General features: G+C 43.2%; 1 protein-coding gene across 2 annotated transcripts in view; it reads left to right on the forward strand.

Moving 5' to 3' along the window:
- Nucleotides 1–12,730: 12,730 nt before the first annotated feature.
- UVR8 (Regulator of chromosome condensation (RCC1) family protein) overlaps nucleotides 12,731–23,888 on the forward strand; it is a 72,083-nt gene continuing 60,925 nt past the window's right edge. The window contains exons 1-3 of one of the 2 annotated variants that reach the window (XM_086509040.1): nucleotides 12,731–13,260; nucleotides 13,894–14,080; nucleotides 14,197–14,343. In XM_086509040.1, the coding sequence (XP_086365166.1) occupies nucleotides 13,179–13,260; nucleotides 13,894–14,080; nucleotides 14,197–14,343 (416 nt within the window). In that variant the 5' untranslated portion in view covers nucleotides 12,731–13,178. The remainder of the gene's footprint in view (nucleotides 13,261–13,893; nucleotides 14,081–14,196; nucleotides 14,344–23,888) is intronic. The other variant, XM_086509039.1, reaches the window with a different exon arrangement.

The raw sequence follows: 23,888 nt of genomic DNA on the forward strand, positions 1-23,888 counted from the left end.
TATGCCATCATATAGACTTGCTCTTCGACTAGACATTGCATTTTCAATGGGAGTAGTTATCAAATTTATAGAAAATCTTGATAGAAAGCATTGGGAAATAGTGATACACGCTTTCAGACACCTTAAGGATATCGTGAGCCAGTGCTTATGCTTTGGGAATAGCGATGCGTCCATAGTGGGTTACACAGATGTATTTATGCGGGTTGTGTGAATAGCGATGCGTCCATAGTGGGTTACACATATGTATTTATGCGGATTGTGTGGATAGTCAAAAATCCACATTTTGCTATGTATTCTTGTTTGCTAGAGCAGCCATTTCATGGAGGTCATAATGATTGCACTTCATCTTCCTCCATATAGACCAAAGTATGTTGCAATTTCTAGTGCCCGCAAGGAAGCTCTATGGTTAGCTTGTCTCGTGAGAGATCTTGGCATTCATCATACTCCGGGTTGCATTGTGATAGTCAAAGTGCTACAACATTAGCTAAGAACAAGGTAAGAACCCCATGTTTCACTTAAAGTCAAAACACATAGAGGCCAGGTATCATGTGATACAAGATATACTAGCTAGCAAATGAATCAGGCTAATCAATGTCCATACGAATGATAACCCTACAAATGCTCTTACAAAGAGTTTAGCCTCAGAATGGTTTGAAATGATGGGTGTATGGTGAAGCCATAGGCATCACAATTGTACAGTTTTGTACATATATGGGCCACATTGGCCTTCAAGTGAGAGTTTGTTGGGGTTTCACGCCAACTAGGCCAGACACCCACTTACCCATCACTAACATAATTCACTTATCGGTTTAATAAAACAATAAGGAGTGGATGAGAATTCTCCTCATCTTGTGCTCCACACATGTTGTGTGTCTTCTCCTTCTCGCACTCACTGCATGCACATTATGCATGACTCACAAAGAGGTTGATCCTCCTAAGCCTTTGGGAAAGCTGTTAAGACTCTTTTTGTTCATGTTTTGATGACTTGTGGAATGACGGATTGCGATTCACGCTCCCTCTAGAATTAAGTTTTAATGGTCCAAAACTATTTTGATAGCCCTAGCCTAATATCTTCTAGATTTTGAAAGCATTCCAAGCTTGTATGATTGAGAAAACATTGAGTGATTAGTTGGTGTAAAGATTGACTTTATGTTGAATGACTTGTTGACTGTTGGTTTGTGATTTTTCTTGCATGCATCTTCTAGCATAGCTTTACTCCTTTGTGAGTGACAACCCAACGGGTCTCCGTGCGCCATCCTAGTCTCTTTCTTGAATATTGACATTGAGTGTGTTAGTGCCAGGTAGCTATGCTATAGATGTCCATTGTGACAATGTGCTAACAAAATAATGCGAAAGTAGTGGTTTAGGCAACTAGAGGAGTCGACAAAGTTCTGAAAAGAGATGCCAATCAGGAGAGGTAGAGTACGCTTCAAGAGTGAGTCTAGAAGTAGAGAATGGTTAGTCTAGAGAAGAGGGATTTGAAAAGCCCAAAGCAGAGGACAAAAAATCAGTGGTCTAGAAGCAAAAGGGGCATCAAAGGAGCAATTAGAGGCCAAGGAAGGAAAAACAGTAACCAAAGTCCATGGCATGATGATAGAGAAAATAATGAACAGCGAAGCCCTTGAAGTCATGGCTAGATGGGCCATGAACAAAGGTAAACAAGTAATCCTCGGTGAGTCTTGGATGTAGCTGCTAGAAGTTCTTATGGCAGTTCAAGAAGCAGAGGTAGCAACAATAACCGAGAATGCAACAATGGAGGATTGGCATCCCAAATGCCTACATATAAAATATCAAAATTACACAATTCACATGGATAGAGGTCAAAATATTCCAAAAGTATGTATGTCATGCTTATGCTACAAGATGCATTCAAAGGCATGAATCACAAACATAGACATCAAATCAAATGAGAAGCAGAACAAGCAAATCAACAAGGGACATTTGTTGTGTACTATAATTTTTCTTAAATATTTCCTTGTGAATGGCAAAAAAGGAAACTCCCCCACTTTGTCATAATCTTGTATAAATGGGTTAAGACATTGTTGCTAAGGAATAATGCAGTAAGACCACCCAACGTGTCACACTAAAGGTGGCTATGATAGTTCATCAAATGTGTAAATGGGACAAGGACAAAGTCAACAAGTACCAAGAATTTAATACTTTGCCACCAAATTATCCTCCAAAGGGATCAACTACTTCCGCTTTGTAAATCCCCTAGACGGTAATCCCAAATGTATGTTGAGGGAAAGTGTGAAAATGTATCTAGAGGACACATTTGATGCCTTGAGGGCTATATCATTTGTAGACCTGCATCTCTATTGACATGGATGTTGGAAAGATCTCAACTTATCCCTAAGGGGGAATAATGAGTCTAATTTTGGCCAAACGAAAGAATAACGAGCCTAAGTTTATGAACCCACAGATGTAAAAGGTGAAATGTTCATTGCATAACCTATACTTTTGATGACACTAATTAAATTCGAGTCTACATAGGCATGAAAGGCAAGGCAGGTGGGATGTATTTGATGCTAGAGTATGGGAAAGACATCTCTTCCTCCTGTGTGTATTCTTGAGCCTACCTTTGTAGTGAGTGTGCACATTTTCTTTTGTAGCAATATGAGGTTTCTCATGTGGTTTAAGCCGCCATAACCATGATTTTCATGTAGTCCTTTCCTCACTCACGTTTTTTTTGCACTAATAGTATCTATGGAGGTTTATATTATGAACATGACTCCTACTACTTCAATGCATGATATGGCATGTTAGGAGAAGTTTAATGTTTAAAAAATCTAGTCTATCACATCTAAAAGTTATTGGGTGCACTGCATATGTACATGTGTAGGATGAGTTGTGTAATAAGATGGATTCAAAGGCTTATAATTGTATTTTTGTTCTTTTCTCTCTTGAGCAAAAAGGCCACAAATGTTACAACCGTGACAAGTGTCAAGTGATGTGAGAAGGATGTTGTTTTTAATGAGATGGCAAGCTGATATGCTAATGTAAAGGATGATCTTGGGCTAATGTAAGGTGGTGGTCACAAGGGACATAGTTATTTGTAACTCTAATAGATAATTATGCCCATGTCATGGTCACACTGAGCATAGTGTCTTGCACAATAGAACTAAGCCCTTGCTTTTGCAACTATGCCCAAATTTGCATAGTTTCACAACAATGCAATGGAGGCCTTTAAAGGAACTTGGCTGCATGGTAGCTTTTGCTAAATAAAGTGACAATCCATCCAATTTGAGTGGCATGGATGCAAAAGTTTAGCTTGCACGCTTGGATGGAGCCTATTTGCCTGCATATTCTGTGCTTGATGGACCTTCCCCAACAAGACGTGTCAAAGTGTTACATCTATAGCTATCGATGATCTGCAGAACTATAGCTTTGCATGACCATGACTACATCTTTTCATGCGTGCAATATCATCACCTAGGCATAATTGTCCTTAGTAACATATAACGAATAACAATGCCCGTGTGGCGACGCTCGAAAGGAGAATATTGTCACAAAAAATGCATGTTCACATTCATGCGCTATGAGTGGATTGCCAATAAATTCTCTATTGACAAGATAAATGAGCTTGCAAGGACTTTTCTTCTACCAAAAGAGTAAAATTGCATGCTTATTCACTACATAATAGGTAAAGGATTTGCATACACCAACATTAAATTTCATGTAGAAAGACAATGCTTGTTACCGTTTCGAAAAAAGGGAACGAGGCATGCAAAATGGCTACAATCCCTCGCACAACTAGGACTTTTAGAGAGTGGATTCCACCTCATGCCTATTGGTTTCATCTCTTTAAGATGGTTCGGTCGAGGAGAAAATATATTGAGAATAGAAATCCAACTTGGGAGAAAGTCCATGAAAAAATAAGGTGAAGAGCATGATTTGGAGGGGTACCTTGCACAAGTTTGTTGTAGCATTTTGATGACATATTCATGGTGTGGCAACCAAAAATGAAGGCAAGGGACCATTGTAGTTTGGAGGTGGTATATAGGAGAGATGGATGCCATATAAGAGGAATTGCACAACAGTAGCCATCATTTCCATGGTATGTAATGGGGAATAGATCTTATGGTGTCCAAAGAGATGGGGTTCTACTTGTTACTATTCAATTTTTATGGATAGATGGTTGGCTAGATCTTTTAGGCAGGTCGAAAGGAATCTTGTTTGACATGTATTTGTGGGCATGGGCACAAGCACAATGTGGCGGACATGTCACCAATTGCACAAGCATTTGCGTGAGCATTGAGTACAATGGGGCTTGCTTCTCATCTTGCTTAAAGGGAATAAAGGTTTTGTCCCATGATCTTGTGAAAAGGAAGTTTGCAAGTCTTATCAGGCATGTGGAATACACATCAAACACAAGAGGTTCACAACCGAGTGCCACTGCATGCAAGGCCATCCACCTCTCTCTTTGTTCCTCTAGACACACCCCTTTATGACTCATTTGCATATACATTTACCCTTCACAACTCCCTCATCGTGACTAGCATCCAAGCATTTATATTGTCTACCATTTGCTAGAACTCAAGATATATATGAAAGATGTTGTTTATTGACACAATGTTGTCAGTTTCATGAACCAATTTGTTGTATGTGAAAGTATATGTTTCCTTGGAATAGTGGTTTTGTGAAAACCACTAGCTACCAAAAACAATGGGACAAAAACAATGTATTAGAAAGTTTTGATACATATTCTGCTCGTGAGTCAGCTTGAGCCAAGGTGCTCTAACTCAAAGCTAGCACGTGGCTAAGATGCTACTCAAATTAGGCTTCATCGGTTCATCGATTGAACACTATTTTGCATAAGGGCTATGAGCCAACAAGGCTAAGAGCAGTTGTCAAGCCAGGGGCAAGGCCCAACTATTGGCATTCTTTGGGTGATTGTTTTCAAGATATACTCACAACAGCTGATCTCTACAAGAAAGTATAGATGCAGCAATCAATTGTGATAGCATGGCTGTCCATAACAGCTCGGCAGTTTACTGGTGTGGATTTCCCGCTCTCTCTATAGCACTACGACGTGTCTATGGACATACTGTTTTGGGTTAAGACCCGGCGGGTGATTGTTACATCACCCCATAGGTATTAAGGATCACAGTTTGATCTGCATTGAGGATCACAATTGATCTCTCCCAGTTATACTTTCCAGGAAATAATTCCACAATCTACCACATGCAGTAGCGAACAGAGACACTTTTCAAATTGATTCCAACCATTTTGTACACGGTTGACTATGTTGGTTACCGTTATCTGCTAGTTGCGCAGTTTCTACAAAGAGTCTTACCAAGGGGGTTGACTACGTAGATTCTAATCCAAGGACTTCGATTTCACAAGCAACACCCAGGGTTTCCATTGCAATGCTGTTTGTTTTTTGAGGTAGGGGACGTGCTCCTCTCCATTGGAATACAGGTAAGTGTACATTACATTCAAATCTCCAAGTACGCATCTATTGATTTGATGTTGTTCCAGTTTTAGTATGCTTTGCTTGGTTTTTCAAGACGTCTAAGTACGCTTGAATGTTACAGAGCCATGCCAAGGGCATGTCGGCACAAAGTATTTTGGGCCAAGTGTCCAATCTATCTTTCTGTCTTATGCTGTTATGAACCTACTTTTAGTGTTCAATTTGGCACATGTTGTCACATGGGATACAACATGGTCTAGGAACTCAAGGAGTTCGGTTTAGCCATTGTGGAGCAAGGCTAATGAGGGTCCCTCTCACTCCCGTCGTATAGTGTTTGCAGTTACCTCCACACACAAGTACATCTTGTACTTGAAGGATGTTTTTTTTACACATCCTTACATAAGACATATTCCACATGTGGAGAATATGAGACTCTGGACTGACATTGGCACCATTATTTCAATTATGTGTCACGACAAAGTCCCTAGGTGTTGGTCATATCTGTTTTCTAGACCATTTTTTAGCACGACGTATCAGGAGCAATTTCGTGGCCAGAAATTGTCGGATACTTAGAATGACTTGTTAAGGTACAAGTACTGCTAAACAACATTACAGATGGTTGTTTATACATATAGTAAGGCTATAAGTTGTAAATGAAAAAGTTTCATTGTCTGTACCTAGAAGTGATCAATGTTTTACCTTCTATTTCCATTCAGACGTTTCAACAAGGCTTGCAAAAGATTGCAACTGCAAGTATTTAGTTTCTTTTCAGAACTATTTACATTCTTTTTTCATGTGTGCTACGCGCATCACATTTTGCCATAACTATTGGCAAGGCTCATTATGGATATACAAGTTCAGGTTAGTTTTTGCTAAATGCATGCACACTAGGCATATTCCTCAGGTTGTTGCTTATGAAGCATTTTGCACTCTATGTGCACTATCTCTATGAGACTATTTTTGGATCCACTAATCACCAATAGAGGTCATGGCTCGGTTTGGGCGTTTGTGGATTTTTTCAAGTTAACCACGATGGTTATTTCGGACATTGTTGATTCTTCACCAATGTTAAACACTACTGTGATTCCCCGTTTACCAGTCATCTGGACGACTGTCTGTAAACCGTGAGGAAAACACACCTCAGTACTGTCAGTTATCCAAGGGGATAGGCAGATTACAAAGAGTAATCTTGTGCTAAAGGATCTGCTAAGAGCATATGTTAGCACAACGCATTTCTGAATAGATGATTTTCTCTCTATTCTAGAATTTGCTTAAGTATGATTTTCGACTTTGAACACCTCTTGTGGTGGGGTTGGAGATTGTGTCAATACTTTCATACGTCAAGGACTTACCAGGTGTGCTGACAAAGTATGTTGGCAAGTAACCTTCATTAGGGATGAACATGTAGTTCTTTGTGTTCCAAACTATTCAGAATTCTAACACGAGGACATTCCCTATCTACAGACTTTTTAAGATACTCAGGCGAGTAGGAAATCTGGCTCACAATTGCATGGAAAGTTACGCCAAGGTTTCCTTGCATTATTCCAGTACCTTCAGAAGATCTAAAAACTGGTTATGCCTTTGGACAACTCTTAGTTGTGGTTACTCCTTTACAGTACTCAAGTGAGTTATAAATGGAGTTACCGCTTAAACCCAAGTGACTCTTAGTTGTGGTTACTCCTTTACAGCACTCAAGTGAGTTATAAATGGAGTTACCATTTAGACCCAAGTGGTTGCAAACAGACAACAATGTTGAAAATCAAGATATTGCTCTTGGTTTCATTGAACCTCCTCACTGCACCAATTATCGGTCATACAGACAACTGGCTCACTTATGGGACGTCAATAAAGAGAACATCAGTATTCTTAAGAAGATATTACTACTTGTGTATTCAAGGAGGAAAACTCTTCCTTAAGGGGGGAGTAATGTCAGGACAAGGGTCCTACGGGGCAAGGCCCAACCTAGGGGGTCAAGGACCTAGGCCAAGGGCCGGCTGGACCAGTGCGGGGGACTGGGGATCCGCTTAGGGCAAGTGCTAGGAGCTAGCCTATATAAGGGGCGGTAGGGAGGAGGATCCCAGGTTCAGTTACCCTAGGTCTTATATAAATCCACATACCACACATTATCACCTCATTTGGATACATTTGTAGACATAGTGTTCATCATATGTTGCATTAAAAATAACCTCTCTGGCACATTTCCAGTTGCACAATTATTTTGATGCCTTCTTTTGGACAATCATGTTCAAAATGGTATTGCATGCCACATGTCCAATATCCCCTACCATTTTTATTTTGCATTACTTCTATGAAAAAGCCCTCAATCTCTTGGGTTTCCCCTACCTCAACCACCTATCTCCTTCTTATGAAAGTTCCTTGCTTGCTAATTGCTATGATTGTGATTACCTTGATTACGACTACCTCCTTCACCTACACCTCATCCTCTTCCCCTTCCCCTACCTCTATTGTTGTGGAACAATTGTTTATACTTCTTTATACTTTGTGACGAAGATGATTCTTCACCAATATTTTTTTCTTCCAACATCAACATAAACATAGAAGGAAAGAATAGGATATTCTCTCGCTTCTTGATGATAGATCAATCCTACACTGCTCAAGAGAAATCACAGAAAATAGATCAGTTTCCACGATTATCTTGTGTCAAATTTTGAGTGTTAAGAGAGAGTTGGGAGTTTAAGAGATAGAGAGAATGGAGTGAATGATGTCAACATAGAAAAAGTAGAAGTATGTGAGAAAGGGGAACCTGAAGCACCTTGTAGATAGATTGTAGTCAGCAAAATTGTTGAAAAATTGGATTTGAAATCATGAAAACAAATTGTGTATCGACGCATAAAAGGTGTAGAGCACCTTGTAGTTACATTGTGACAAAGTGATCAGACCTGGGTGGTGCCAAACGTCGTATCTCTTATGAGAGAGCCTTGCATAACTAATGATGGTGATATGGATGGAAGCCAAGTCTCCACATAGGTGCAAGTGAAAGTAGGAGGAGGCTGAGTGCCTTCATCCTTTGAGAAAGTACCGGCCATTGGATCTTTTTCCTTTAGATTTTTGTTCTTTTTTAGACATGATGATGTACTATGGAAGAGAGAGGCAATTTGCAAGTAGAGACACTAAGAGGAGACAAAAGCTTACCAAAACACGAAGTGTTCATAGAACTTTAAATATACCTCCAGTAATTTGATTTGATTTGTAATAGATCACAACAAAAAAACAATCCACAACTTGCCTAGCAACTTACTATTGAAAATGTCTCTTTGAAGATAAGGTTGATATATCTGGGCCTAATTTGATTGCCTAATGAGAGACTTGTAGGAAACAAATATGTAGGGATGATATTAACCTGATCCTATTTGATTGGCCATTGAGTGATCAATAGGAAATGCAAACGTAGAGGCCGATTGGGGATCATTTTTGCCGCCAGAGAGCAGAGGAGCATGTAACAAAATGGACGATAGGCTCATTAAAAACGTACATAAGATCCTTGGTCTTGGCAAGCTGCTAGAGGCCAAAAATTGCATCAAATAGGGGTGTCTTTTTCTATCTTGATGGTGCAACAATGATGCAAAACAAAAACGTTGGTGCTGATGGTAACAAACATTGTTGAGTTACTAGGTTCGACCCTAATTTCACCAATAAGAGGTCGCTTTGGATGAGGAGGGATAAATTTGTTGCTATTCAATAAAATATTGGCTATAAGGCTGGACTTTGTGTGACAAATTGACTCTAATTAGTTGCAAAAATGTAGCTGCACATCGGATGCTAAAAAAATGTAGATTTGACATAATTCTTCTTGAGAAAAATCAAGAAACCCAACTCCAATGAAGAGAGATGCGAGGGTGGTAGATAGAGGAGACAAACATTGAGAGAGAGAGAGAGAGAGAGAGAGAGAGAGAGAGAGAGAGAGAGAGAGAGAGAGAGAGAGAGAGAGAGAGAGAGAGAGAGAGAGAGAGAGAGAGAGGAGCTACGCCCCATGTGCTGCTAGACACGGCTATCCAATGACAAGGATAATATGTCTTTGTCTCTGTAGAAAACTAGGAGGAAGAAATATGCCTTCCCCACTGAATTTGCACTATGCCATATAGAGGACCACTGAAGGCAAGCAAGTTGCAAGCTGCCTAGACTGAAGCATGTGGTAGGGACAGCTCCATTGATAACAAATTGGGGGCAACACCAAGCAAACACCACCAAGCGAGAAAAACCAACAACTTGAGGGTTTGAGCAAAAGGCATGACCTCACATGCCATCTCTATGTGGGAATACCAAGAACAAAAAGAGAGGTTACGGAAGCAACCGAGAGAGAATGGATAGGCCACCAAGAACGAGCACTAGAGGGGAAGGGGATGAAGGAACATCATAACACACTTGCGATGGCAAGGACAACGCATGAGAATACTCGAAAGAAACCATTTTAGAGCATCAAGGCAACATGATATTGCTATGGGAGGTGTTTCTAATGTCTAGGCACTGTGATTGATGGAAACAATACTACTGAGAGTGGCCCAATGTCTCTAGGTGACCAATCTAGTGCCCTATTATAACTGCTGCGATAGGAGAGCCAAACGAGTCAAGCTTGAACACAGAATACCTATGATAGACCAATCAAAGGGTGACACAAACAATGGTAAATTGGGCGCAATAGCTCATGACAACTCGAGAAATGAATCGACCACAAAAGCTACGGCATGTAATCAAACCTTACAATAAGGTTAAACATTTTGGGAATAATGTGACATAGAATCGACGCTAAGTAGCGCCTATGTTCTCACATAGTCAGGTAAGCTGAGGCATTGCACATGTTCTCTCTCTCTCTCTCTCTCTCTCTCTCTCTCTCTCTCTCTCTCTCTCTCTCCCCCCCCCCCCCCCCCCCCCCCCCCCCCCCCCCCCCCCCCCCCCCCCCCCCCCCTCCACATCCATGTGCATCGATGCGCACCACACACCATCATTTCTATCCGAACGCCCCCCCAAAAATATGGCAGCCCGTTTTCAAATGGTGAATGGGTTGGTGCTGAGTGATATTGCATACCCCTAAGTGAGAATTTTTACTAGAATGAAATAGTAGTATGGCTTGAAAAAGTGATTGGGTCTCAACAATATGGTTTAGGCATGGAAGCCATTAGGGAATTTGTAGACCGTGCTCAATGGCTATGTGCAAGGAGCACACTACCCATTGCTTACGTGATTCTCTCTTGTCGACTTGCTGCAATGGTGAAGGCACACTCTGTGTGTACACTCCCTCGTTCAGAGGAAGAACTAGGCTTCAAGAACAAGGTCAAGTTACAAGCATTTACAAGGATATATTACTATGTATTGAATCGACAAGGGGTTGAACCCATCACCTAGAGTACTTTGGTCCATTTATTGTCAGGTTTTTTTCAAAGAAGGTGAAAAGTTCCATTGGCATATATTACATGATGACGAATGTGTGGCCCTCTAGTTTTAACGCCCCTCTTAAACACAACATGAGCGTTAGGATTTTTAAGCACCATCGTTAACTTTGGCATGTGTCTCTAATCAACAAGCCTAATCCTATAGGCCATCATTCCTTCCAAGAGTTCTAGTAAAGCCCATAAGGCCTTATGTAAGGCCAAAGCCAATTGGGCACCTACCACCATGGACCCCTCTCTTATAAGGCAGGGAGCTTGGACTACCTAATCGCCACATGTCCCCATCTCATGGCTCTTGCTTTATACAACCCTATGCTAAGGCCTTTGAAGGTAGGCCCCCTAAAAAGGGATCTTGTGTGTGTTATTTGTCCAATTTCATGATTTTATTATTACACTCTTCTCGGATGAAGAGTCAAGACATTGAAATTTAAAGTCTAAGGCCATATCTCCGTCCGTTTTGAATAGAATATTATAGGTTGCAATCCATCTAGGAGACTAGGAGTACTATGCAACGCATAGTTGTTTTAGTTTTGAGGTGGGGCCATGTTGTTGAGCTACAACTTTTCTGTTGGACCAAGAAACATCGATGATGATGAATGATAGAGTTTGAAAGGTGGAGCCTATGCCTAAATCTTTTTTTATGAATGGTCTAATTAATGTCTAGATATTTATCGCACTTGGGAAATGATAAACCCTTCATTTGGGACTCGGTCGTAACCAACTTCACAAACCTTTTCGATTGGATTTGGGTCTGCAATTAGCTTTCGTAAAACTCATGGCGTGTTGCACTTGCAGAATGTGAGAATGAGGCTATATATTAGCACACCAACATAGAGAGAGTTGAGATGGTCAATGGGGTTGTAGCTTCATAGTTTGTGTGGGTGCATGCAAACCCGCAACTGTTTCTTAGCATTGCAAGTGCAAGGGGCTTTGTTTTCGATGAAGCTCGACAGACTTGGTTCGTCGAGCCTTGCGAACACGAACTCTACAATACCATTAGTGGTGGCTCCAATAGAAAAGACCCTTTCCCCCCTTAAGAATGCTTATGAGAAATCTAATATGGCGAAAGGGGGAGCCCTTTACATGTGTCGCAATCTGCGACCTGAAGGCTAAAGTCCAAAACTAAAAAAAGTCCCTTTGCACGCGATAAAAAGGGGAGAGAGTGGGAGAGAGAGAGAGAGAGAGGCCGCCGAAGGTGGTCGGTTGTACTAGTACTATTAGTGGTGGCTCAAATAGAAAAGACCCCCCCCTCCCCCCCCCTCCCCTTAAAACTAAGTGGCACGGGCATGGGAGGGTGGGATCTACGAGGTCGGGGGATTGTGGGCCGTAGATCTCAGTGGCGGCGCCGAAAGTAATATAGGATACCCTAGTTTACTTTTTAGCTTAAAAAATAATCTTAGGGTACCCTAAATTACTTTTGGCTGTGGCCCTTGTACGTATAGGTTTTAAGTAAACTAGGGTCTCCACGTTTCACAACACGCGCATGGCGTAATGGTTAGGATATCCGCCTCTTATGGGTGAGGTCACGGGTTCAAAATTGCGCCCACAAACGTGGGTACCCTAGATTACTTTCAATACTCGGGTACCGTAGTTTACTTTTTACAAAAGTAATTTAAGATACCCGTATTTTAGATCTACGACCCACAATCTCCCGATCGTAAATCCCACCCTCCCATGCCCGTTTCCGCAAAACACCCCCCCCCCCCCCCCCCCCCCCCCCCCCCCCTCTTTGCTTTAAGAATGCTTATGAGAAATCTAATCACTAGGTGAGGGTCTACGATAAAAAAACATGAGAATGAGCTCTCGCGGGCTCTCTAGAAGGGTGGTGGGCCCTTGTGGGTTGGTGTCCCGCATATTTCCTACCTTGAAGGTCTCGACTCTGGTACGTGTGTTTTTTCTCGCTCATACTTTTTTTTAGTACTCTCACACACACACTCACACACACTCTCTCTCTCTCTCCTCTGCTGCAATGCAACCGCAGAAAATCATTTCGCGTCCCAGGTTTCATGGTTTCTCTGCTGGTCTTCGTCTTCCGTTTAAGCACTTGCTCACCTCCATCATCAGACACGTCATTACGCATCCGAGCTACGTTTCTGCAGAACGAGCTATGCAGACTTGATAGGCCGCCCAGCATTGAATCACCGAAGCCCTTCAAGCATTGAAGTTCCCGTAAATACAACTTCCCGAGCTGAAAGCTTCTTCTCTGTTGTGGATCATCTGCGTCAGTATCACGAAGCAGTAGAGATGTTTTTCCTTGTACTCACCGATTGCCTGACAATGGAAGGGATCTGGAACTTGTACTAGCTATCTCACGTAGACACAGGCGTAGGAGGTACGTAACTTCAGTAAAATCCACAGACATGGACGAAACATCTTCCAGGCTCAGGCAGCGCAAAGTGGAGCTGGTCTCAGCGGGTGCAAGCCATACTGTTGCGCTGCTTTGTATGTATCCAGTTTTGGCCTTTCACCAACTTGTTGCATTTTTGTGTTTGTGCCATGCCTATTACTGTTCTACCAAATTGTTAATTGGCTTCCTCTATGGCATCATTTCTGTGAAAAATGGAGAGAATGGTTTTTTCATTGTACAGGAGTTGAGGTGTTTATACTTCCTGCTTTATGGCATGGTTGTTTTGTTGCCTGTGTCGTGGCTTTGTTGTGCTGGGGCTGGTCTTGTAGTTCTTCTCTTAAAAGATTGTCGCAGTCGAGATTACTATTGCAAATTCAATTATGAAGTTTAGGTCCTGTTTCTAGTATATGTGTTTCTGATTTTTGTGGGTACAAGAACCTGGACAGATGTGCATCAAAGATTTCTCATGCTATGCATGTGTAATTTTGTCTCGACCAGTTAGAGATAAACACACAACATATGAGGTGATGAAACCCCTGGTACTTTGGTCTTTTGTCTTAAAAAAAAAAACTTTCATTTTTCATTTCACGTATCCTAACAGAAAGAGATGCATCACTGCATTGATTTTTATGCTCTCTTGTAATCAAGAAAGCATGTAGGGATTGTCTTGTTTATGCTGTAAGTTTGCCCTGATTTTAAGTTCTGGGTGCTTTGTTTTGAGATGGCAGCTGGAGATATTGTATGCTCATGGGGTCGAGGAGAGGATGGCCAACTAGGTCACGGAGATGCTGATGAGAGACACGCTCCAACGATTATAAGTTCCTTGGAGGATTGTGAAATTTCGTCTATAACATGTGGGGCTGATCACACAATTGCCCGGTCAGATGTTAGAGCAACAGTTTACAGTTGGGGATGGTAAGTAGTAGCATAAGGGGGGTTCCTGTCCTCTCTGTTTGCTTAACTCAGGATTATTCATGCTCTGACACTAGTGTTTAGACTGGAATCATTTTTTATTTTCAATCCTGTTTCAGGGGTGATTTTGGTCGGTTAGGTCATGGTAATTCTAGTGACCTTTTCATTCCTCGGCCGATAAAAGGACTGCAAGGGATAGAGATCAAACAGATTGCTTGTGGTGACAGCCACTGTCTTGCCGTAACCATGGACGGAGAAGTAAAAAGGTAAAAGTCCACCAACTATTGTAAGTTTCTGTTCGTCATGTGCAATTTTTTGAGTGGGAAGATAATTTTATCTCGATGGTTTTAAGGATGAATTAATAGTTTACCATTTCAGCAGCAAGTTACAATCTAGTTTAATGTCTATTTTCTGAATTCAGTAGTTTTCTTCTGCGCAAATGGAACAACATGAGAACTTTGTTTGTTTCAAAGCTCAAATGCTTCATTTGTAGGCATATGGAAGCAACCATAGGTAATGATTAGGGGCTGTATCCTAATGCCTCATCCTTTTGCATTGTGTACCACTTAGAGACATGAAAGAACATACCACTTATACCTTGCACTTTCCTTTGATGGTGAATCTGGGCTTATCCTGGATTCATCTAGGTATATTTTGTTATTGCTCAATATGACAAGCTGTGTTGGCACGGCCTTCTCTGAGAGGAGAAACAGAGCAACAAATTTTTGCACCAGTTTAATATGTTTGCAAAAATAGTGACTCTCATGGGTAGCCTCTCTCTCTCTCTCTCTGGTCTCATAACAGCAAAGCAACTCAAGCTATCCAACAACAACCGTCTTGTGTTCCCTGTTCTTATACTCCCGTCGCTTCTTGTATGCCCCCTGATGCCTCATCAAGGACTAAGTTTTGCAAGGACTTTGGAGGTTTACTTCAACATATGGCTTTGAGAGAATGGCCACATGGAACTATGGTGGTCAATCACCTTTGCTATCTGGTCAAGTCGATCTTTGAGGACACCTTTGCTCCATTGAGACACTCCAAACTGTAATTGATTTGAGACATCAAAAATCTGCTCTTCACAAGCATCTTGTTGAGAGCCTTGCAATCCACAACAATCACAATGAGACATGTTTCTTACGAACAAATAGAGTGGTAGCAAAAGAATTTACATTGCGATGTATAAACCCCCTATCCAACAACTTGTGTAGTTGGTTCTCTAGCTCCTCTTCATGAGCCTTGTTCAAACAGCATGGGAATTTATAGGTTGTGCTCCATCCATAAAGTCTATGACATGATCCTCGGGTCGCTTTGGAGGAAGTGTTGGTGGTAGATCATCTAAGAGAAACAAGTGATTAAACTTCTTGAACAATCCCCATACTTGTAACAGGCTTGGATACTCCAAGCGAGAGATCTATAGCAACACACGTGAGAAAACTGCAACAAAAAAACTTGACATAGACCGTCACAAGTTTGTGACGTGGCATGCCTAACTGGAAGGACCGACTGAGAGGACAAGGGTTTAACAAAAGGGGTTAGGGTTTTTAACTAAAACCTAACCCATACAAACTTGAAGAGCACTTGCCAAGGGGCCTAAACCCTAACTCACAAAAGCGTAAGGGATGAACTGCAAAAGTAAATTGGGCTAGCTGTCGATGTGGCACTCATGTACGGATTTTCACAATTTGCGTGGTGTATGCTTCTGGGAGTAGGAGCGTAGATGCTTTTGAGAGCTGAAGCTTTTGGAGGAAGTGCTTTTGGGCATCTCTTGTATTGTTTATAAGTGCCCAGAGAGCCAGCCTTTCGAGGATCTGGACACAGAGTCTCGGAGAGAGCTGGACCCTCGGGGAGTCGTACTGTTGTGAAGCAATAATAAAGAAATACCGGAAGGGGTGCCAATCTTTGGGGCCAATGCATCTCGGGATGGGATTCCGCCGTTCCGTGTTGACTCTCTCTCTCTCTCTCTCTCTCCCCCCCCCCCCCCCCCCCCCCCCCCCCCCTTTGCAGTTTCTGTTTGCGGGTTGCTATTGTTTTCTCGCTTGGGGTGTCCAAGCTTGTAACAATGGCATGATGCATTAGATCTGAGACGATTCTTCTTCTACGGAGGATCGGATTTTTTTTGTAGCACAAAAAGGTTCTCGCACAGAATCCGACAAAGACGACACCCCTCCAATTGTAAGTCTTTGGGGAGATGAAGCAATAGAGAATCCAGTGGGGGAACAAAGAAAACCTATGGAGATTTTAACTCGAGTAAGCCTTTTATCGAGGAGTCCGGAGATTTTGGAAAATTTCCGGTGGGGAATCTGGAAAAGTGGAGTAGAATCGTCGACTGCAGGTTGACACGTGAATGAAAAGATTGATCAAGTACTCCAAGGACCCGAAATATGTGAATCGTCTGAAGAATTACCCCCTTAATGAGGTTCACTCCAGATGGCGAGGGGCTGCCCATTCTCCTCTCAAGTTGGTAATGAAGCAGAAAGGAAAGCCAAGCGCAGAAAAGCAGAGATTGGACTCACAAAAAGAGTTTGGCGACGCTCACTTTTTGAAGTTCAAGGATTGAGGAACCCACTAAGCAGTGTGGGTCGACAAAGATTTTTTCACAAACTACCCAGAGTTGTTGACGATGTCAAGAAGTTCGCAGTGCAACTAGGAAAGCGTTGGACCTTTGATTGTGAGAGTTCATGGGCAAATCAAGCAAATTGTAGATGATTTGAAGAAAGAGAAATACTTGAAAAGAATAAATCTCAAGCCATATAAGCTTCACTCTAGGAAAAAGCCAAGATTGACTTTTAAAACTCGTGTGTGGTGTTTTGGTGTAACCTCAACCCCAATTGCACACATACAGTGCTCGTTTGCCCCACAAAAAAACCCTAATATCTCTCTTTGATTCTTCGTCGAGATCATTTCATGGAAGCTTGAACACTTTATTAGACAATTCCACATACTTATTTGATGAGTGAAAACCCGAATTGGTGGTCTCACAAGCTCGAACACGAGGTAGGAATGACACAAGAATGCATCATGTCACCGCCTTTGATCACTTGTATATGATGCATTAGATGGCCAAATGTGCTGGAAGTACATGCCAGCTTGAGCAAAGACGGCACCGTCGCCTGTGTGGCATTTTGAGCCATTTTGTGGTCATTTTTAACGCCATTTTTAGCCCGAAATTGATTGTTTTTTGGTTGTTAAGAAGCCCAATGAGTTGGAAAAAAACCCTAATTTGTGGAAACATTCCCTTGGGCTCAAATTTTTTGATGAACCCTAATTTTCCACTTGTCAAACACTTTGGATACATCTTTTACGGCTATGTATGTAAGGTGCTATTTTTTGAACGAGATCATCCGCATTGGACGTTTTAGGTAAAATGAGTGTGCCATTTCGAAATACTTGGTATTTGTATAGTTTTAGACGAGGTTAAGGAGAGAGAACATGCAATGATGCCACGTATCAAACACTAAACCCAGTGTCTAGCTGCTTGATTGCTAAGGTGTAAATGGAACGGTAATCAAAATCTAACGATAAGAAAATTATGGCTACGACTAAGTCACTCACAACCTAAGGATCACTATCCTTGACAACTACACCAATGTTAGCAGGTCATCACGATTGGATGTTGCAGTATAGCTGTCTGGCACTAACGTATGTCAATAGTCAGGGAAGTGAGTCGGATGGGGCACGAAGACTCTTTTGAGGGTGTCAAAATCAAGAAGTGAGGGTTTTTGTATTTTTGAGCGAGGGATGAATTTTTTTTGAGTGGTTTGAATAATTACCTTCATTAATTTTTAATAAAAGCTAATAAAGGTTCAAAATAAATAAATAAATAAATAAATAAATAAATAAGCAAGAATGTCGAAATTGGATTCCCACTTCAAACGCCAAATCTTGAAGCTCAATGGAAAGACCAAATTTTTTTTGGGGCAATTCCAATCAAAGAGTTCGATGGCCACTTCGACTAACCAACCATAGGACACAAGGGTATGTATGAAACGTGCTATTTTTTGAACGAGATGTCCGCATTGGACTTTTTAGGTAAAACGAGCATGCCATTTCAAAATACTTGACATTTGTACATTCTTAAACCAAGTTAAGGAGAGAAACATGCAATGATGCTACGTCGAGGGTTACGATGCCCTGATAAGGTATGTACATGATAATAAGTGTTGGATCCATTTTTGCATATATTACACTATGTACATTGTAGCACTTGCTCCCACATATCGAAAAAAGCATTAAGAGTAAGGCATGTTTTTTTTTTCACATTATGCACGTGCCACAGCATGACATCCGTCTCCTCTAAACCACACATATATCTTTGCAGGTTCAATCTTCAATAAGATCTACATACATGTCAATCTCATTTTCATCTTCAATAAGTCTAACGCATCATTTTCTCTCCCTTCATTCTCATCCATAGCATTTCCATCATGACCTTTGTTTTGACTTTCTTGTGGATTAAAAGGAGCTCTATCACTTCTTCTCTTGAACAACTTGATCCTTTTTCCTACAATGGAAATCTTCATTTCTGTCCCATACTGCTCTCCTTTAGTTGGGTCGACTTCCAAGACAAGCTCAAGGTTTGTTTTATGCCACCGCAGTACCTTGATCGATCAAAAGAAGATTGGCTGGCCTTAAGCAAAATGACATTCCTGTTATGTCTTTTGTAGATTGGCATTCAATTGCGTTAATCGGATTAGGATGCAAGAACGCTTTCCTTTTCTTTTCTATGTGCAAGTTTTCTACCCTACAAACTACAATGACACCGTGAGAATTGCTCTAGTAGAAGAAATGAAGCACAACAAAGGTAAGCCGAAGGAAAACAAGTCAAGTACCCCTCAGAACCAACCGAATGGTAAGAGTAATCTCCTGTTGTTCCTCAAGAGGGTTTGTTCCGTCTTAATAACTTTGGCTTTCTAGCCAAGAAACATGGAGAACATTATGCATTATCCAAGAAGGTGGCAAATGTAATTGCATCTAAACATAATTTACTTGTTTGATTATCGGAAATGGACCATATATATGAAAAGAGAGTTTAGGACACTTCTTACCAACTTACTTGGGACATTGCTTCATGATCCTCAAATACGCCCAGTCACCCTCCTCAAAAGAGACATCCTGGCGTTATGCCTAAAGTATGAATGTTGAGCCTTGCTAAGCTGAAGCTTAACACTCTCAAGAATCTCCGCATATGTCTTACTAACAAGATTAGAATCGACCCAGTCAAGAGAGATTGAAAAGTTTGACCAAAGGCTGCCTCGTATAGAGTACGACGGACTGCACTAGAGTACGTGTCATTTAGGACATCCTAAACTAAAGGCAAGAACTGTTCTCACTTTGATTGTTGATCATGAGCATAAAACATCAAATGCTAATCGATTGTAAATTTTAGTTTGTGCGTCGATCTATGGATGAAATGTTGAAGAGAAATTCAACCGTGTGCCAAAATTTTCAAATAGTGCATGCCAAAAATGTGATATGAACTTAGTATCATGATCAGACACTATCGAGTTGGAGAGACCACATAATGGTTACCAATGTTTTATGAACAAACGTGCAACATCGTGTGCAGTCACATTCGCCTTGCAAGGCAAGGGGCTAACATGCAAAATTTACTGAAGTGATCAACTAAAGTCAAACATTTGGATGCTTTGTTGTGGGCTGCCTCCACCTTTGTGTGCAAAAGTAAATAAATGTTCTAGATGCCGTTTGTTTAAGCTTTGGAAGTGGGAATCGAAATAAGGTCTAGTTTGTTTCCTTACTAGTTTTATCATAATTTTTTTTTTCCGAGAGAGAGATCCTTCTATCAGTTAATGAAACTGCCCATAGGGCTACAGCCACCTCTACTAGAGAGGGCTACAACAATCATAAGGGGAGACTCTCCCAATGAAAAAACAGCATTTGTACAATGAGGGCTAAATCAGGAGATGGGAGGAGGGAAAAGCCACACAGGTGGACGGTAGTGCCATTTGAGCACACCCTGGACCATGGTGAAGAAAGGCCCAGGATGCTAGAGTCCAAGGAAAGCCTCTCTACGCTCTCGAATGCGGATGGAGCTACACTGAAGTCTGCTACACTGAAGTCTCTCGAACTATCCTCTGAGAGTATGGATTAGCTCCAACCAAAAATCTCGAACAGTCTCCGCTGGTGGCACATGGCAAGCCTCAAAGATGCGGAAGCAACGGGCCCGCCAGATGAACCAGAGTGTCAAGCCGCAGACGAGCTCCCGACACACCTCTCTCTCACTGCACCACTCCTGTGGCGTAAGCTCTGTAGCAGATTGGAGTGTAGGTCGACCCCCTTGTATCACTATCATCCTGCTGGTGGAAGATAGCTCAAACTATAATGCAGGGCTCTTGAGAGTGGACCAAGCAGCTGCCACCCTAGTGTACTGCTGTGCTGTGGAAAGAGCTGGCATCAGCCGAAGGACCTGAAGCCACAATTGCTGTGCCATAGGGTAGTCCCAAAGACAGCGACTCTGACTCTCCAAAGGATGGTCACAAGCTGTACATGCTGTCGAGAGGCCACTATGTACAAGCCAACTCAAAACTGTTGTAGCTCTATGTGCAACCAGCCATGGGAACAATGTGACTCGCCGCGGCTGTCTGGCGTCCCACAACCTCGCCCAAAAAACTGACAAGAACTCAACTGTGAGACCCTTCTCCTGCCAATGAGGTGCTGCAGCAGGACGAGCCTCTCTCCGTGCTGCTAGTATGCGACGTCTCAGTTGAACAATGTACTGTAGAAAGGGTCCCTCCAAAACCGCTCTCCATGATCCCATTGCACTCGTGCCAGTGTACAATTCTCCCAAGCCCACAACCTCCAGTGGCATGTCTCAAGAGCTGCTGGGTCAAGATCTATGACACAAGTCCTCCCACAGATGCCCACAACTCGGATCCTCTGAAAACAACACTCTGCAAACTGTGTGGCCTCTACTGAGACTGTGTAATCGACCCTCGCCTTGTAGTGCGAAAAACATGGAGGGTACAGTCTTTGAGCAAGCCTGAATTGCGAAGAGGACCGCCAGTCGTGTGAAGGCACCCATCCATCTGGGCACTGCTGACTTGAGAGGTGTAAGCCACTCAACAGGTACTGCCTCTGTGATGTCTTGACACATGCTCTGCACCCCTCTCATGCCCTGTAGCTGAATGCTCTGAAGCTCCTCCTACAAATTTGAAAACTGTAGCCAGTCACCTAAAGTGCGTGCTGGACCCTCTGCCATGGGACCCCAAGAAACATGAGGCCTACTGCCAACCAAGTGGCCTCTATGAGTGCTGACCATGGGGTTCCAAACAAGGGGCTGTCTCAGGCGCTCCTCCGTGCAAGTGGGCTGGTGCTGCTCCAGGCCTCTCCTTAGCTGGAGCCAGGAGTGAAGCAGGCTCACAGCAAAACAATCCTCCAATCTCCTACTGAGGCCAACTTTGCGCATCTCTATGAAATCCATCTGGTGGAAGGTCTCCAAGGGCCTCTTGCCTGAGGCACTCTAGCTCTAAGCCGCTGGAGCAAAAACTCCTTCCAGGGCTCCTCCCCCGGAAGCATTCCTCTGACAACAAACTTCCCAAGAAGGGCTCTACCCTGCTATGATCCCCAACCCCTCCTGAGAACAATGTAAAGTGATGACCTGCCAGTCCACTTCTATCTGAGTGTCGCGCCCTGACCAAAGGAAGTTCCTGATCAGCCTCTCTACCTGGCTGATGCAAGAGCTCGAAAAGATCCAACAAGGCATAATGTACCACATAGTAGCCAACAACACCTGGTTGGCCACTACAACTAGAGGCCTTCCAAAGAAAGTAGTGCCGAGCTCCAATGTAACAACTTCCTCCCGATGGACAGTCCCGATGGACAAACGGAGGGGAGCAATCTGCTGCTCAAGAGACAAGTCCAAGCCAATCTGACAGCCCAAGTATCGAACTGCAGTCCCTGGGGGGATCCTTCTAAAATCCTCACCTGGCAGCCGATCAGGCACTGGAGGACTGCCAACCAAGAAGCCACTGTCTTCCTCGAGTTGATCAGTGCACCTGATGCACAACAAAACATCTCAAGAGCCTGCTCACACGTGTGTTGGTTGGCTTCCTGGCCCTCCAAGTACAAAGCTGAGTCGTCTGCAAACTTAGCATCCAGTAGCTCATCGCCCCGAATAGGGAGCGCTAAGCCACGTAGACCAACCTGCTGTGAAACCAAAAATCTGCTCATCGCCTCAGCATAGAACAAAAAGAGGAAGGGGGCAAGAGGGCAGCCCTGTCTGATCGAACTTGTGAGCAGGAAACGGTCTCCTCTACCTCCTGCCAAAAGCACCTTACTGTGTGCACGTCTGTAGAGAGCCGACACCCCTCTGATCCAAGCATCTGAGAAGCCCATCCTGTGTAGAGTGCCCTCCAAAAAGTCCCAGTCAACTCTATTGTCGGCCTTCTCAAAATCTAGAAGAAGAATCACCAGACCCTCACCAGGGAGGCGCGCAAGGGCAGGAGCCTCCCAAAAAGTAAAGATGTTGTCAAGGATACTGCGCTCCTTGACAAAACCTGTCTGGGTCCCATGTATAATGCTCTCTAGAAGTGGTTGAATCCTCAAACCATAGTAACAGGGAATGGCCGTTTTCAGGTCTCCGTTCCCCGTTCCCATTCCAAGTTCCCGTTCCGAATCCCCGTTCCGTGTTTCAAACGTGAGTACCCGTAACAGGGAATGGCATTTTGTTCGGCGTTTCCGTTCCGCGTTCCCGTTCCGGTTTCCCGTTCCTGGTAACTATGCCTCAAACTCAGAGCCTTGGCAAGAATTTTGTAGGCTGAGTTGAGGATGGTGATGGGTCGCCATTGCAGAATCTCATCCAAGGAGCCACCCTCCTTGGGAATGAGGTAGATCAAGCCCTCACTCATGTTGTCATGCATCTCTCCTGTGTGTAAGATGGACTGAAAAGCGATGCATAGGTCTGAGCCAAGCAAGTCCGAATACTCTAAGAAAAAGCTGGGAGTCAAACCATCCTCGCTGGGATAACTACCATGGGGAAGTGCTCTGAGGGCCGTGTTGAGCTCCTCTAGCTGAAGAGGCAGCGCAAGCCTCTGGTGCTTCTCCTCAGTCACAAGACATGCCCAAACCTGCTTTTTGCATGCATCCTGACACTCTAATCGAGGCTCTGTTTAGAACAGGTCACGATAAAAGTCAGTAGCAACTGCACGCATGTCCTCTGGCTCTGAGGCAACTGACCCGTCAACCTCCTCAATTGGCTGACCCTAACATGCGCATGTCGGGGACCCACTGTGTCAAAGAATGCCCCTGCCACTCTGTCGGTCCGCTGAGATGCCTGTCGATGGAAAGCAAACTCATGATGCCTCTCGTCTATGATAGCAAGCTCCTAGCGAGCCTGCTGCAATTGCTCCTTCAACCAGGGACTATCTGGGTGCTGCTCTTGCATCCTTTTCAAGGAAGAAACGCCCCGTCGGAGACGGTGCTCCTCCTCTCTCGCTGCAACCAGGCGGGCCATAGACTCCTGAAGAAAGAACCGACTAAGTTGAGCAAGTCCAGAGGCCACCCTGTCAGCAGGAGAGTCCTGTGTGTCCAAGCCCTCTGTCCAAAGAGCCACCACTCGCTCTCTGAGCTCAGAGTCCAGCAAGATCCTCTCAGGGATGCGTAGCATCGTACTCCCCCTCCTCTGTCTATCTGTCTTTGTGAGGATCACTGGTGCATGGTCCGAAAAAGATGTCCCAGCCAGAATGCAGTGTCCCACCCAAGTCACAGAAATGGCTCCAGCATGTTGAAATCACCCCCAATGCACCATTTCTCTGCCTGCGGCAGAGACTCTACAATGTGAGACCAAAAATCTGCA

Source organism: Adiantum capillus-veneris, chromosome 3, assembly GCF_014529385.1.
Source record: "Adiantum capillus-veneris isolate H3 chromosome 3, ASM1452938v2, whole genome shotgun sequence".
NCBI classification, from domain to species: domain Eukaryota; kingdom Viridiplantae; phylum Streptophyta; class Polypodiopsida; order Polypodiales; family Pteridaceae; genus Adiantum; species Adiantum capillus-veneris.